Genomic DNA, 14,739 nt, shown 5'->3' with positions numbered 1-14,739 from the left:
CTGGGGACTCCTGAACTCCCCACCCCTTTGCCCTGCCCTTTTCAGTTTCAGCAGTGGTTCCTCACCTCTGGCTGGAAAGGAGTGGCAGAAAGGTCAGGACCCATGGAAAGGGCGAGGCAAGAAGTTATTCTTACCATCATAGGTTTTTCTGACTCCATATTTGTTTTTATTTGAGAGAGAAAGAGATACAGAGAGCAGGGGAGGGGCGGGGGGGGGGGAGAGACAGAGAGACAGAGAGAGAGAGAGAGAGAATCTTAAGAATCCATGCTGAGCATGAAGCCTGGAGCCAGGCTAGATCCCACACCCTGGGATCACGACCTGCCCCAAAATCAAGACTCAGATGCTCAACGGACTGAGCCCCCAGGCGTCCTCAGTAATGTATTTTTATTATTTTATTTTATTTTTAAAGGTTTAAAAATGCTTTTTAATTTATTTTTGACAGAGAGAGAGGGACAGAGACAGAGACAGAGCATGAGCAGGGGAGGGGCAGATAGAGACGGAAACACAGAAGCCGAAGCAGGCTCCAGGCTCTGGACAGCACAGAGCCCCACGGGGCGGGGCTCGAACTCAGAACCGGGAGATCACGACCTGAGCCTAAGTCGGCCGCTTAACTGACTGAGCCATCCAGGCGCCCCTGTTTTTATTTTTAAAGTTTATTTTGAGAGAGAGAGAAAAAGAGAGAAAAAAGTGCGGGAGGAGCAAGGGGAGAGATAATCACAAGCAGGCTCTGCACTGTCAGTACGGAGCCTGAGGCGGGGCTCGAACCCACGCACCACGAGAGCATGACCTGAGCCACCCAGGCGTTCCCCCCATAACGTATTTTTAAAGAGGTCTCTGCTTCCAAAGCTGCTGGACCCGAGGTGAGTGAGCTCATCTCCCTCCCACCGCTCGCTCCCAGGGCTGAGAAGCCTAGATGATCTCAGCCTTCGAGAGTCTCAGCCCCTGGCGTGCCGGATGTGGGGACCAACGTCCAGTAGGTGGAGCTCTCGAGCTGGCGATGGCGGGCTGAGGACCCGGGAGAGCCCGGGAAGGGGGAGGCGGCCAGGGTGGGGCCGGCGCTCTCCCGTCCCTCTGTCCTGACTCTGAGCCCCCAACTGTCCCTGAGCGGCTCCGGGCCCCACCAAGGCCTTCCATTGCTCGGGAACTTAGAATTCCCCCTTGCACTCCACCGCTCTACTTTCCGGGGAGAATTTAGCGGTGGCCTGAATGCCGTCTCCCCATTGGCCTGTCGCGCCCTGGCCCCGCCCCCCCCGCCCCCCCTCACCCAGCCTCCCGGACCTGCAGGTGAGCATGCGGCGGACCCGGCCCGGCGCGCGGGCCGCCGCTCTTCCCCGGCTTACGGAGGGAGCCTCCGCCTCCGCTCTTCGCCGCGGGGGCGTCCGGCCTGGCCCGCCTCCCCACCACGGCCTGCCTATAGCTGCACGTCCACGAGGCGCCGCTTTCCACCTTGAAATGGGAGAGCGATCGAGGCGCCCGCGGCATCCGTTTGCCTGCGGAGGGCCCCGGACCGCCCGCTGTGGTGTGAGCCTGGGCTCCCTCAGGCCGGTGCCGGGCCGGGGAGGCGTCCGCACCCAGCTGCCCGACGCTGCGGTGCGCTCGCTCCCCTCGCGGTGTAAACCCAGAGTCTAGGGGAACACGTGGAGTCCTGGGCTGCCCATTGCGGGGTCCAGGAGGCCCGAGCTCGGCACCTCCCCATGGCAGCTAAGCAGGCTGCCCTTGGGGCAGACCCCATTCTCCCTAAAACACACACACACACACACACACACACACACACGTCTTGGCAGGCTGGACACAATAAAACACTCAAGCTTCCCTGTTAAAGGTTAGAATGTGGAAGGGGCAGTTTACTGCCCAAGTGGCCCCCCTCCGACCCAAATAGGGATGCGCGGATAGCGGATGGCCCTTTCTCCGGAAATACGGAGACTTGAACAGGGCCTCCCTTTAACCCTGCACCCCAAAGAGGAACATTCTGGTAAAACCATCATTAACTGTTGGCCCACGACACATAGGAGGAACTAACTTCAGCTAAACAGCCGTGTTTACTCAGTATGATTCTCTTCCTTCGTGGGTAAATTGAGCCCTATTTGGCAGACGGAGCAATGAAGAGTCAGAACGATTAGGTTCTCACCCAAGGTCAGCCTAGGTGGCAAGTGGTGGAGCTGGCTCCTTCCCCTAGGCCGCACTGGAAGGATTAGATCACCCCAATCTGGAGCAGGGATGCAGGCTTCATATCACAACCCATACCTCCTGCCTTGGTCTTCCCACTCTGGCTGAAGGGCAGTGAGCCCTATCTGGGAAAGGTGTGTGGAAAGGAGCCCAAAGGCAAGAGAACAAGGAACTTTTTGGTTTTGCTTTTAACTTGCCTCCTTTCTGCAGGGAAATAAAGGGGTGTGTGCACTCACACACCCAAACCCAGAAGCGCAGGGTTGTCCATGGCTCCCCAAAGGACCCTCACCTATTTATTTGGGGTCATTCTTTTTTTTTTTTAATAAAGTTTATTTATTTTGAGAGAGAGAGTGTGTGGCAGGGACAGAGAAAGAGGGAGAGAGACAGAATCCCAAGCAGGTTCTGCACTGTGAGTGCAGAGCCCCATGTGAAGCTCCAACTCACCAACCATGAGATCATGACCTGAGCTGAAGTCAGACGCCATCAGAGCCACCCAGGCGCCCTCTCTTTGGAGTCATTCTGACTCTACCCATGGCATCTCCCTCCTGCCTTCAATAGAAATTCTTATAGTACCCTCACCACTCTCCCTTCCTGCTTTCACCTGAATCTCAAGCGATTACCTTTCTTTCTCTGTGGCCCACCTCCAACACATTTTTACCATTAATACGAAAAAAAAAAAAACCCCTCTATCACTACCCAGTTTAAAGTTTTCCCGTGGTTCCCATCATCTAGGGCGAAAGTCCAAGCCGTGCCCGTTGGCATGCCTGGCAGGGCTCCTGCCCCCTCCTTCCCCATCTGTCCCTTCCAGCTGCAGTGACACTGAAGTGGCTTATAGTTTCCTGCACATACTACTCTCATTTGTCTCCAAGCCTTTGCTCAGATTGTCCCCTCAGTTCAGAGATGCTTCCCTGACACCCCTAACTCCTATTTTTCTACTTAAGTGTCAATTGGGCACCCTCTCTCCCAGTAAGTCCTTCCAACCACCCCAGTGCCCTTGCCCTTTGAGCTGAATCCTTGCACTCACCACATAGCTTTTGTGACCTATTGACTTGTCTGATTTCTTCACTCCAAGTTCCAAACAGAGGATTGACCTAAATTCAGTACTGCTATGGGGTTGTTTAGGAACCTGAGAAAGCAAGTAGTCTACAGGCCTCGAGATCGGAAAGTGGGTAAGCAAAGGCCAATGAGGAAGATTAATGCTGTGGCTCCAAGGGATGGATGTTCCTCCACCTGGGCAGAAAGACCCGAGTTGAAGCACGCTCCTGGGGCTGGAGCAAAGAGCAGCTCATAGTTCGCTCCTGGGGGTGGCTAGACTCCAGTTGGCCAGACCCACAGATACCCTCACTTGTACACTGATAGGGTTCTCCAGAGACTTACACAGGGAGACCTCCCAGGCCTGTCAAACATCCACTTCCCCTCAAACAGTAACAGGTAAGTTCTGAAGCCAGCAGGCAAAAGGAACTAGGAGCTTCTACCACTGTTTTTCAGAAGTGGGAAGAAAAGGTGTAAAATACAGGACAGGCATCTTGCCTCCATAGTAGCTGGGTCTTAGGAAACCGGAAGTGTGGACTGCCTGCACCATGTGGGCGGCCCAGGGGTGGGAGGCCAGGGGCACAACAGTGAGGGCAGTGATAAGACTGTGCAGTCAGATGTGGATGTGGGTGGCCCAGGACAAGAGAGCCAGCAGGCAGGTGATTTCCTTGAGCCGCCTAAGAGAGGGCTCTCCTTCCAGCTCTGCTACTCCTATAGCAAACAAGGTGCACGCACACGCGCGTGCCCACACCCACACCCACACACACCTAAACTGATGCAGATATTCCATTCTCCCCACAGCTCCTGAAGCCCAGGATGTGCCCCTGCCTTGCCTTTTCTTTCCAGATCTTGCCCCAGTGACCCAAATGTTCTCTAGCCCCTCCACCTTGTCCTCACTTGTACCCAAACTGCAAGGCAGGATCAGGGGTTTCCCATTGACTTCATCAGGACACCCATCTGCTTTAGCCACAGAAAAACCAATATGGGGAGAAGAGTAAAGACAGGAGACAGAAGCCCTGACGCAGGTTTTCAGTATGCAAGTGTTTTTGACTCCACAGCCAGTTGCTTAAAATGAAACATAAAGGGCAGCCAGAATACACACCCAAATGCAAAAAGGTAAAGGCAAACATAAAATAAACCACACAATACCATGAACCCCCACAAAACCAAAAAATTAAAACCCCAAACCCCTCAACTTTATATATATATATATGTATATATATATATATATATATATATATTTTTTTTTTTTTTTTTTTTTTTAAAGGGAGAACAACTGTTCAAAACCAACTGGGCAGTATGGTGGGGGTTGGGAGCAGTCCTACAGAAGGGGGCCTTGAACTTCCCCCTGGGAACAAAGAACAAACACAATACAAAGAAAATAACCACCAATCTCCCACATGGGTCAGGAGTCTCCAGAGAACAGATTGTCCCATCCTCAAACTGGCTTTTTTTTTTTTTTGCCTTTTTTTTGTCTTTTTTTTTTTCCATTTTCTTCTTTTGTTGTTGTTTTAGCACCTGTACAATAAAACTGTACCATCTCCAATCAGCTGGCCATAGCCAGGCCCTCCTGCCTTTAGATGGTACATACTCTCTACAAGGATTGTTTGGAAAAAATAGCAATTGGTAGAAAAATAAGAACAAGAGTAGGAAAGACAATGCCACAGAGGGGGGAAGGGACAGGGAAACAGCCCAAGCTCCTCCCCTCTCTCCCTCTCTCTCTCCTTCAACAAACCCAGTGCTGGAGGCCAGGAGGGAGGCCTGGCAGGGGCCCCACACTCAGCCCCAGGTCCTGAGGCGAGGTGGGAGTGGAGCCCGGCTGGAGCCCAGCCTCCTGCCCTCACCTAGGAAACAGCTGAGGCCTGGATCTCACATCTGGCCATCAATCCCAGAGCCCTCTGCAGATTCCAAAGGAGAATGGGGGGCAGAGGGAGAAGCAGGGAGGAGAGAGAAAGTGGGTGCTGAATCTGGGAAGGGGAGAGGTGATAGGCAAGGGCTGGGAGCTGAGAGGCTCAGCATCCAGAAGGGGCAAAGGCAGAAAGGGGTGGGGTGGATGGAGGTGCGGGGGTGGGCGGAGGAGACGTGGGAACAAGCCCATGTTGTGCACTCTGAGGGGAGCAGTGAAGGAAGTGTGAGGAGGGGTGACCTTAGCTTTCACTCCCATTCTTGACTCTCCCCAAGTAGAGTGACTCACTAGCCCCTCGCCCTCACAATCCACCCCTCCCCAGAAACCTCCCTAATCTCGAGACAGGGCTGCTGTGAAGGGCAGGTGGTAAAACAATTAAAAAATGGTGGGGGGGGAGCACCAAAGCCTCAGGATTATCCTCAATCCCCCCAGCCCCAGGCCAGCACCAGCCACCTTCATCAGTCATGGGTCCTCGGCCCCCTGCCCCACCTGCCCCCTCCCCAGTGGGGTGAAAACAAACCTGGGAGTAACTGTCAGAGGGAGGGGGCAGCTCCAGAGCTTATCAAGAAAGACAAAGAAAGGAGGTGAAGAAAGTCCCTCAATACAACAAGTTGTCTCAAATCGTCACAGTGATACAGACTTATCAGAAACCAATGAAACAATACAAATTAAATACTAATAAAATAAATACTATGGAAGACAGAAGAACACAGGGGAACGGAGGGGGCGCTCAGAGATTTGGCCTTTTCTCATTTCTCCTCCGGACAGGCTGAGGCCACCCCAAGGGACCCTGGCACCACCTCCCACCATCCCCAGGACCTCTTGCCCTCAGACGTGGAATTCAACTTTCCACCCCCATCACCAACCACAACAACAATGACGATGACAGGGAGATGAGAACTAATTATAACCAGAAAAAAAAAATCCAGTCACTAATGCTGGCATTGATAAGGCGGCTTCTTGTTGGTCCGTATTATTGCCTCATTCTGCAGTCTGGTGCTCGGTGGGGGAAAGACATGGGAAGTGGGGAAGGGTGAACTTGGGAGGAGAAAGAAGAAAAGGGAGGGGCTGTTTTCCGGGTCAACTGTTCCACGGCTGGAACTCCACCTCAGACCCCAGGAGCCGAAGTAGCTCTGGCTCATACCGCACCAGCTCCACAGTCTCAGAGGAGCCTGGGGCAGATCTGTCGTCCATGCCTCCGGGCCTCTCGGCTGGGGTCAGAAGCTGACTGGAGGCCACCTGCCGGTAGAACTCGGCCTTGGGCAAGGTGGCAATTTCAAAGTGCGGGAACCGAGCCTGAAAGATCCTGGAGGAAAGCTTCAGCCTCTTCAGGACATCGGTAAAGAGGAACCAGTTGCAGGGCCTGGAAGAGGCAAGAGTAGGAGTTATGGAAGAGGCCTGGGGGGAACCAGTGGGGTGCCAGGAACACTCTGGAAGGCCCAGGAAGGCTGCCAGTTTGGCTACCTGTCCCCCACCCCCAAACTAAACCATGGTCTCCCTGGGTGTCACTGAGGCAAAAATCTCCTGTGCTAGCCTACACTGGCTGAACCAGCTTTCAGCTCAGTTGTGAGCATTCAACCCGTGACTACCTCTTCCTTTTAAAATAGTGGGAGCAGGAAGGAAAGGGACCTTCCAGAACCCAAAACTCTTAGCAGGCATCCCCAGGCCTTCCCCAAACCCTGTGACCTGGAATTTACCATCTGCTGGGACCAGTTCTTTCCTCTACTGAGCCCTGCTACCCCGTCTGGTTTCCCTTTCCTGTTCTCACTCCTGTTTCCCGTGCCTCTTCGTTCTCCAAGACCTTCCCCAACAGACGGGGAGCCGTGGAGAAAGGCCTAAACTGTGGGTAATCTAAAAGGCATTTCTCTTTGGCTCTGGAATGCATTAGACAAGTTTTTTCTCCAGCGGCAGCACCATCGTTTCTGCAGGGCCAGAGCTCACGTTACAGCCAGTCTGACTCTGCTGAGCACACCCGACTGGCCTGGGCGGCAGCCTGGGGACAGCTGGGAGGGGTGCCGGGGAGGCCGATCACGGGCCATGCGCTTGCTTCGACTAAACCAGGAAGAGACACTGCATTCCCCTGATGATGGTCCCGTCTCCAAGGCTGTCCATCCTGGCCATTGCCCTGTCCTACCGGCAGCATTTGTGTCAGCCTCCTAACTGGTCTCCCCCCGGCTAAGAGTCTCCCTGCTTCACCCCCACCTACCCTCACTGCATCCGTTACTACCCCTTTTCTAAAAAAGAAAATCTGGCCTTCTCACTCCCTAAACTGCTTTCCATGGATCCCCAGTACCTCCAGCAAAGAAACCTCCACATTCATTACCATGATATTATGGCAAGACCTTTCAAACATGACCCCATTCAACTCTTCAGCCCAACCTCTCCTAATAACACACACACACTCACACACACAGTGTACCCCCCACCCCACCAAGTGCCAGACATTTGCTGAAGGACAAGCCCCACTTTCTGAACTTGTCTGTCTCGTGCCTCTGCTTGTGCCTCGCCCTCCATCTTCCCCTCCTCTCAGGCCCAGCTCAGGCGCCATCTCACCTGTGAAATGGGTTGTTCCCATTTCACAAAACTGCCTGTTCATCCCATCTTCCACAGTGGCATGGCGCTTGGTTCATACCCCTTTTATAATACTTAGAACATGACCCATTTCAGAAAGGATACAAAAGAAATGTAAACTGTGGTTTTTCTGTGACACAGGAATGGGAGCTCAGGGTGGACTAGAACTTCTATTATTCACTTGACACCTTTCTGAACTTCATTAAATTTTTATAAGAATAAATCCACTTTGGACATATTGTCTTTTATTAGAACTAATTGTATACTTGTCTGCCTCCTCCTCTAGACTGGAGATTCTTTGAAGGCTGTATTCTGGCCATCAGGGTTTGACTGGTGTGCTTGCTGAAGACACGTTTATAGAATTGAGTGTTTTCTTTTGGGGCACCTGGGTGGCTCGGTTGGTTGGGTGACTGGCACTTGGTTTTGGCTTGGGTCATGGTCTTGTGGTTCGTGGGTTCAAGCACTGCATCTGGCTCTGTGCTGAGGGTACGGAGCCTGCGTGGGATTCTCTCTCTCTGCCCCTCACCTGCTCGCTCACACTTTCTCTCTCAAAATAAACTTTAATAAAAAGAACTGAGTGTTCTGTACAACACCTACCACTTCTACCCAGACCCACAGTCCTTCTCCCTAAAATGCAACACTCTTCCCTGTGACACTAACCCCTTTCCTCACACCATCAGGAAATGGAATGCTCTAGGTTCAGAGGAAGGGACTACAGATACCATTCCCTTGAACCATCACTTTCAAAGAATGGAAAAGACCCCTCAGAACATTAACACTTGGTGGTCAGAATTCAGCTTTGCTTTGATGACTCGAAGGCACTTCGGTGGGTCATCATTCTACACCCTTCCTACTTCTTGAAGAACATTCATTTCACAGTGTGCTGCAGTGGTGGGCAAGGGCAGATTCAGAAGAGGCACAGAAGGATGTAATGTCAGGAAAACCAGCTTTGCCCATACCAAGTTCTCAACTGAAAACCTGCCTGCTGCTCGGGTGGCTGAGTGGCACGTGGCTTCAGTTGCCCTGTGTTCTGTCTACACCTGATGCACACTACCCTGGTCCTTCTACTGCCTGGAGCCCAAGATCCTGTTTCAGAGAAGGAGGTGCTGAATACTCTGGAGGAATTAATTAACTGTGCAATACTATATCTCAGAGGCCTGGCCCCACCCTCTGGGATCAGCTGATGCCCAGAAGAATAAGGACCAAAAGCCCCTGAAACTTGATCCCAACCAGTGTCATCATATAGGCTATTTTTATTCTTATCAGCCCCTGGGGGAAGGGATGCAAAGAAACCATGGCCGGATGGTGAATGGTTAGAGTAGTCAACTTGAGGGACTCACTTGAAGGGCTCCTAATCCATTGTGCACCCCTCTCTCGACCATGTGCACTTAATGTGCCTTCATTTTTTAGAAAGACAGGGTCTAATGTTTCCAAAATAGGTATCAAAGAACAAGTACCCTTAAAAGTATCTGCAAACATATTGGAAAAGAGGAAGAAAACACCTAATGGTGGAGGCTGATAATAAAAAGACAATTCATTCTGCATCCTCCTGAGCAGCACTGCCACACACTGCCATCCGTAAGAGCCGAAAAGGACCATGGCCCCCAGGCTGTCCCTTCTGAACCCTCAAATCAAGATTTAACTGGGTTCGGTCTAATGGTAAGCATCAAGTATATTCTAGTCTCCAAAAACAGGTGATGCCTGCTAACAATACACACAGTGATCTGAGATGACAGCACTGAGGCCATCATCTCGCCAACATTAAGGCTACAGGAAAGCAGCCTGCGGATTACTTAAGGACCCCAGCAGCCCCTTAGCTATGGTAAACATATGTCCCGGCTTTTCCAAGAATCTCAATTTCAAATATTCTGTCTGGCTGTTCCCAGAAACCACAGAAATGTTCCAGAGATTCTAATAGTTCATCATCTCAAACATCTCCCAGATCATCTCTCACACCCAGGAACAGCAGAGCAATTCTTTAGAGAGTGAATCTAGATTCTTTGAATCTAGATTTTGGGTTTGGGAAATACATATAGTCAATATACCTAGAGCTTACAGCCTCTGTTCTGAATGTAACTAATCAGGGCTGGAAAGTCAGGCTGGCCTTGGTCATATGTCAGGTTTCCTAAGCTCCAGCATGTGCTCTTCAGGTCTCTGCTTCCTTCTGGAGAACTCCCCCATTTCCAGGGAGGCAGGCTAGGGGTTGCCAGGATCCTGGCACTCAGTCCCTGTAGCTCTTAGACACTTACCCACGGGACACTGACACTTGGAGGTTGTAGCAAGGGAGAAGAGGCTTGTCTGAGAGCTCAAACATAAAGTCATCCTCTTCCACATCATCTCCTTCTTGATCAGAGTTCCCAGGAGGATTATGGAGGAGGTCACAGGCAAAGCCATCTTTTTCTTCTGTAAGGATAGCACATGGGATATGAGGACTTAGCTACGTGCACAAAACTGAAGAAAAAAAATGTTTCAACAAGATAAAGAGGCACAGAGGTGGGTGATTAGGACATAAGCAACAAGTTCACAGACCCCCAGTTGGGGCCAAGTTTTGCTGATCCCATGGCTCCCATCCTTGGGAGGGCATGTGAAAGTTCTGTCCCTGGAAGACAGTAGTTTCTGGCCAGAAATTCATTATACTCCACCTTTCAGCTGGAAAACAGCTGGATGCTGTAAAGGACCAGCCGCTCGGCCTTTGGAAATGGAGCCCAATGACACTACCAGCAGTCAAAGGCAAGGTAGAAACACCTGCCATGCCTGTGGGGCTCTCAGGAGCCTGGAGGGGCCACTCAGTCAGTTCCCATCCCTGGCTACGTGTCTGGGTGTGGCATATTTCATTCCATCCCAACCTTCCCCAGCTCCAGCTTCCCCAAAGCTTAGGGGTGGACACCTCCCCCAACCTGCAGCCCCGGCCCCAGGAATGAGTGCTAGCTGACTGCCACAGAGAGAGACGCTTCCTAGAGAGAAAAGCTTGGGTTAGAGGCTAAGGGCCTGGGAGGCAGCAGCTGTCTCTGAAACTGTGCGTGGTGGGAGTAGGGCAGGGAGAGAATGATCATGGCCAGGCGAGGGGCTGGGTCTCTCTTGAGTGTGAACAATGCCGGAAGAGATGACAGTGCAACACAGGGGCTTGTGGCAGGGTTAGGACGAAGTAAGGGAGGAGAAAGGCACTTGGAAGAGAGAGAATAAAAACAATAGCCAGGGCATAAGTGGTAGAGGGCAAATGAGGGGTGGCTTTGTGGCATCCCTGGTTTAGGCCAATGTATTCTGAGTCTAGGGGGAGCATGAGCTAGTGTTCGGGTTGAAAGGGTGTGTAAGGTTCTGTAAGTTACTAACAGGTGCAGAAAGGCAGCCTCCCTTCTCACCCCCGTCTTTGAGAAGAATCCGTGAAACCCAAAGCAATCCCCCATCACTGGGCCACAGACAAGCATGGGAGGAACCCGACTCAAATCTTACCCAACACAGAACTGCTGTAGAAGTCCCAGGACACACCAGGGTCACCCTCTGCCCGGCCCTGAAGATCTGAGAGGTGATCTGATGAAAGAAGAGAAGGCAGTGAGACAAGGAGGGTGGGCTGGAGGAGGGCCTAGAAACAAAGTACATCTATATGGGGCCAGGAGAATGGAAGAAGGGAAGGAAGGAACACAAGAGGGTCTGGGGGCTAACAGGGAGAGATATGTTTCCTGCTGTCAGTCAGAGGTTACCAACCAACAGCCAGGACCCAAATCTAGCCCACTGACGACTTGGGGTTTGGCCCAGTGTTTTAAACCAAAAAAAAAAAAAAAAAAAAAATGTTGAACATTTTAAAATTTAGAGATTTCACCTAAAAATCTGGATTTCCAACTTTTCTTGAAAAAAAAATATCAGAAAATCTGGCAACACGGCATCCCACATTCCTGCATGTCAACAGTTGGCTGGAGGGAGAGGCGACATGTGCGTTCTCCTGTTCAACAGTCCCCACCCAGCCTGCTCTGCTCTCTTACATGATCAGCCTGAAGGCATTTAGGTCTGGGATCCCTGCTTTTAATGGTATAGGGAATGGACTCTCCCAGAACAATCTCAGACCTGTCCCAAGATTTCAATTCCCTGCAGGTCACGATGTTCATACAGCCAATCAGGATCTCTCCAATTCAAAGTAAGATAAGGAAGCAGAATTCCTTCATCTTTGAAAAACATGGGGGAGAGGGCCACGTGTACCCTCATAAAAACCTTTTGCTTCCACTCGTAGGTGTATACCCCCAAAGAATTGAAAACAGGTGTTCAAACAGAAACTTATATACAAAGGAATGTGCATAGCAGGTCTACTCACAATAGCCAAAAAAGTGGAAACAATCCAAATGCTGTTAAGCTGATGAAGGGATAAACAAAACGTGGTCCATCCATATAATGGAACATTATTCAGTTATAAAAAGAAACAAAGTACTGACGTATGCTACAACATGAATGAACCCTAAAGACATTATACTAAATGAAAGAAGCCAGACGCAGAAGGCCATATACTGTATAATTCCATGTATATAAGATATCCAGAACAGGCAAATCTACAGAGACAAAAAGCACATGGGTAGTTGGGAGGGAACAGGAAGTGACTGCCTAATGGGCATAGCGTTTCCTTTCGGTGTGATGAAGAAGTTCCGAAACTCAGTAGTGGTGATGGTTGCACAACATTCTGAATGCACTCAATGTCACTTCACTGTACACTTTTTAAATGGTTGAAAGAGTAGGGGGCACCTGGGTGGCTCAGTCCGTTAAGCATCTGACTCTTGATTTCAGCTCAGGTCATGATCTCACAGTTTGTGAGATAGAGCCCCAGGTCAGGCTCTGTCCCAACAGTGTGGAGCCTGCTTGTATTCTCTCTCTCCCTCTCTCTCTGCCCCTCCCCCACTTGCTCTCTCGTTCTCAAAATAAAAAATTTTTAAATGGGTTAAGGGGCACCTGGGTGGCTCAGTTGGTTAAACGTCTGACTTCAACTCAGGTATGATCTCACAGTTTGGGAGTTCGAGCCCTGTGTCCAGCTCTGTGCTGACAGTGTGGAGCCTGGATCCTGCTTTCAGATTCTGTGTCTCCTTCTCTCTCTGCCCCTCCCTCACTCGCTGTCTCTCTCTCTCAAAAATAAATATTATAAAATAAAATAAAATAAAATAAAATAAAAACAAGACAATTAAAAGGTTAAAATAGTAAATTTTATGCTGTAAGTATTTTGCCACAATAAAAAAAAAAATTTAGGGGCGCCTGGGTGGCTCAGTCGGTTAAGCAGCCGACTTAGGCTCAGGTCATGATCTCACGGTCCATGAGTTCGAGCCCCGCATCAGGCTCTGTGCTGACCGCTCAGAGCCTGGAGCCTGTTTCAGATTCTGTGTCTCCCTCTCTCTCTGACCCTCCCCCTTCATGCTCTGTCTCTCTCTGTCTCGAAAATAAATAAACGTTAAAAAAAAATTAAACCGCCTTTTGCTTATTGAGGCTAGACATCAGGTCACCCCTCTGCCTCCTTGTCTCCTAGCTAAGCATCACCTAGTAGAACTGCTTCACCTCTCAGCCGCACATGTACAAAAGGAGATTTTCATGACAAATTCAACTGTGGCATCTGTGGGCACATGGCCCAGCACAGTTGGCAAGCTGATTTAGCTCTATAATGGTTGCTACCAGCGTTTAGGTGACACCCAGGCAAAAGTACAGGAGAGAGTCCAAAGGGCACAGGTGATGTGAGGGAGCCCTCTGGAAACCAAATCCCAGGAGGAAGCTGGCGGCCACTCCTAAAGGCACGAAGCCAATCCCCCCTGATGAAATGCACCACTGCACTCCAATATACTTTCCTTTTGGGTCGTACAGTCTATCAGCAAAAATGCCTATTAGCTGTTGTAAGCTACTGAAAGAAGTAACTTTTTAGCAACCTTCTACGGAGATGAAGGGTTTCTTCTGGTAGGAAAAGGCAGCCAGAGAGAGCTTTCAAAATAATGGCTGAGCAGCTACAGTGGAAAACCTTTAGTCACGCACATTAGATCTTCTTTATGTACTCCACAAAAAACTCTTGAGGTCATGACTGCCAGTCTCTGTGCTCTTCTGGGCCCCTGCCCCCTGAGAGTTGGAAGGAGTTTCTTCAGAAAGCATCTGTCAGTTAGGTAGGTGCCTATTCTGTGCCTGGCCTTGTGCTAGGTGTCCTGGGAGATGGAGGCATGAGATCATAAGTCTCCAAGAGGCAGGAAATATATATGTCTGTCTTGTTCATCATTGTCTCCCCATGGCCTGAGACCAGGTGCCTGGCACATAGTAAGAGCAAATAAATATATGGAGAAGACAGGGAGGGAAGGAGGAATTACTACAAGGCAAGACCTAAAGCCTGCTTAACTGGCATGCTGAAACACCCGTGCTCCAAGGACTGTCGTCTCCCCAGGAGATCACATGAGGATTCCATCAAAGCCCTAGTTCACCACATTCTTGGGGCTCCTCTCTAGGGACTGCCTTCAGAGCCCCCAGAACATTCCTCTAATTCTCCTCACTGACAGCAAATCTTTGGCATTCTCAGGTGAATATGCCCTTCTGAGGCAGCCCAGTGTGCATTGGCACGAGCAAAGGTACAATCGTCTGGGCAGGCCCATGAGCTGCACGCCAGAAGAAGCTCCCACGGTTGGTTGATGGTGTGCCTTCAGGTCATGTTTCCTCATAGGCCTTAACGTACAATTGGGACAGAGAGGGGCATTTCTCTCCCTTGACTGTCCCCCGCCCCTCCTATAACTTTCAGTCCTTTACTCTTCTCCTTTCCACCAAAAAGTGCCCTCAGCCCCGCAATCCTGCCCCTGGGTATATATCCACAAGAACTGAAGACTGGTACTCAAGCAGATGCCTGTACACACGTGTTCATAGAAGCACTGGTCACAACGGCCAAAAGGTGGACACAACCCAAATGGCCCATGAACCAATGAAGGCATAAGGAAAATGGGGTAGATCCATAAAATGGCATACCCGTTAGCCTCAAAAAGGAAGGAAGTACAGGGTGCTGGGGTGGCTCAGCTGGTTAAGCTTCTGACTCTTTATTTAAGCTCAGGTCATGATCTCATGGTTCATGGGTTCAA

At 50.6% G+C, this 14,739-nt stretch overlaps 1 protein-coding gene across 7 annotated transcripts in view; it reads right to left on the bottom strand.

The window, feature by feature from the left end:
• Positions 1-4,220: 4,220 nt before the first annotated feature.
• Positions 4,221-14,739, bottom strand: part of BCORL1 (BCL6 corepressor like 1) — a 63,902-nt gene continuing 53,383 nt past the window's right edge. For all 7 annotated transcript variants that reach the window (XM_047843117.1, XM_047843116.1, XM_047843115.1 and 4 more), the window contains 3 exons: positions 11,126-11,203; positions 9,925-10,078; positions 4,221-6,467 (listed from right to left, as the gene is read on the bottom strand). In XM_047843117.1, the coding sequence (XP_047699073.1) occupies positions 6,185-6,467; positions 9,925-10,078; positions 11,126-11,203 (515 nt within the window). In that variant the 3' untranslated portion in view covers positions 4,221-6,184. The remainder of the gene's footprint in view (positions 6,468-9,924; positions 10,079-11,125; positions 11,204-14,739) is intronic.

Source organism: Prionailurus viverrinus, chromosome X, assembly GCF_022837055.1.
Source record: "Prionailurus viverrinus isolate Anna chromosome X, UM_Priviv_1.0, whole genome shotgun sequence".
Lineage (NCBI taxonomy): Eukaryota > Metazoa > Chordata > Mammalia > Carnivora > Felidae > Prionailurus > Prionailurus viverrinus.
This window is presented reverse-complemented; position numbering and strand designations above follow the sequence as displayed.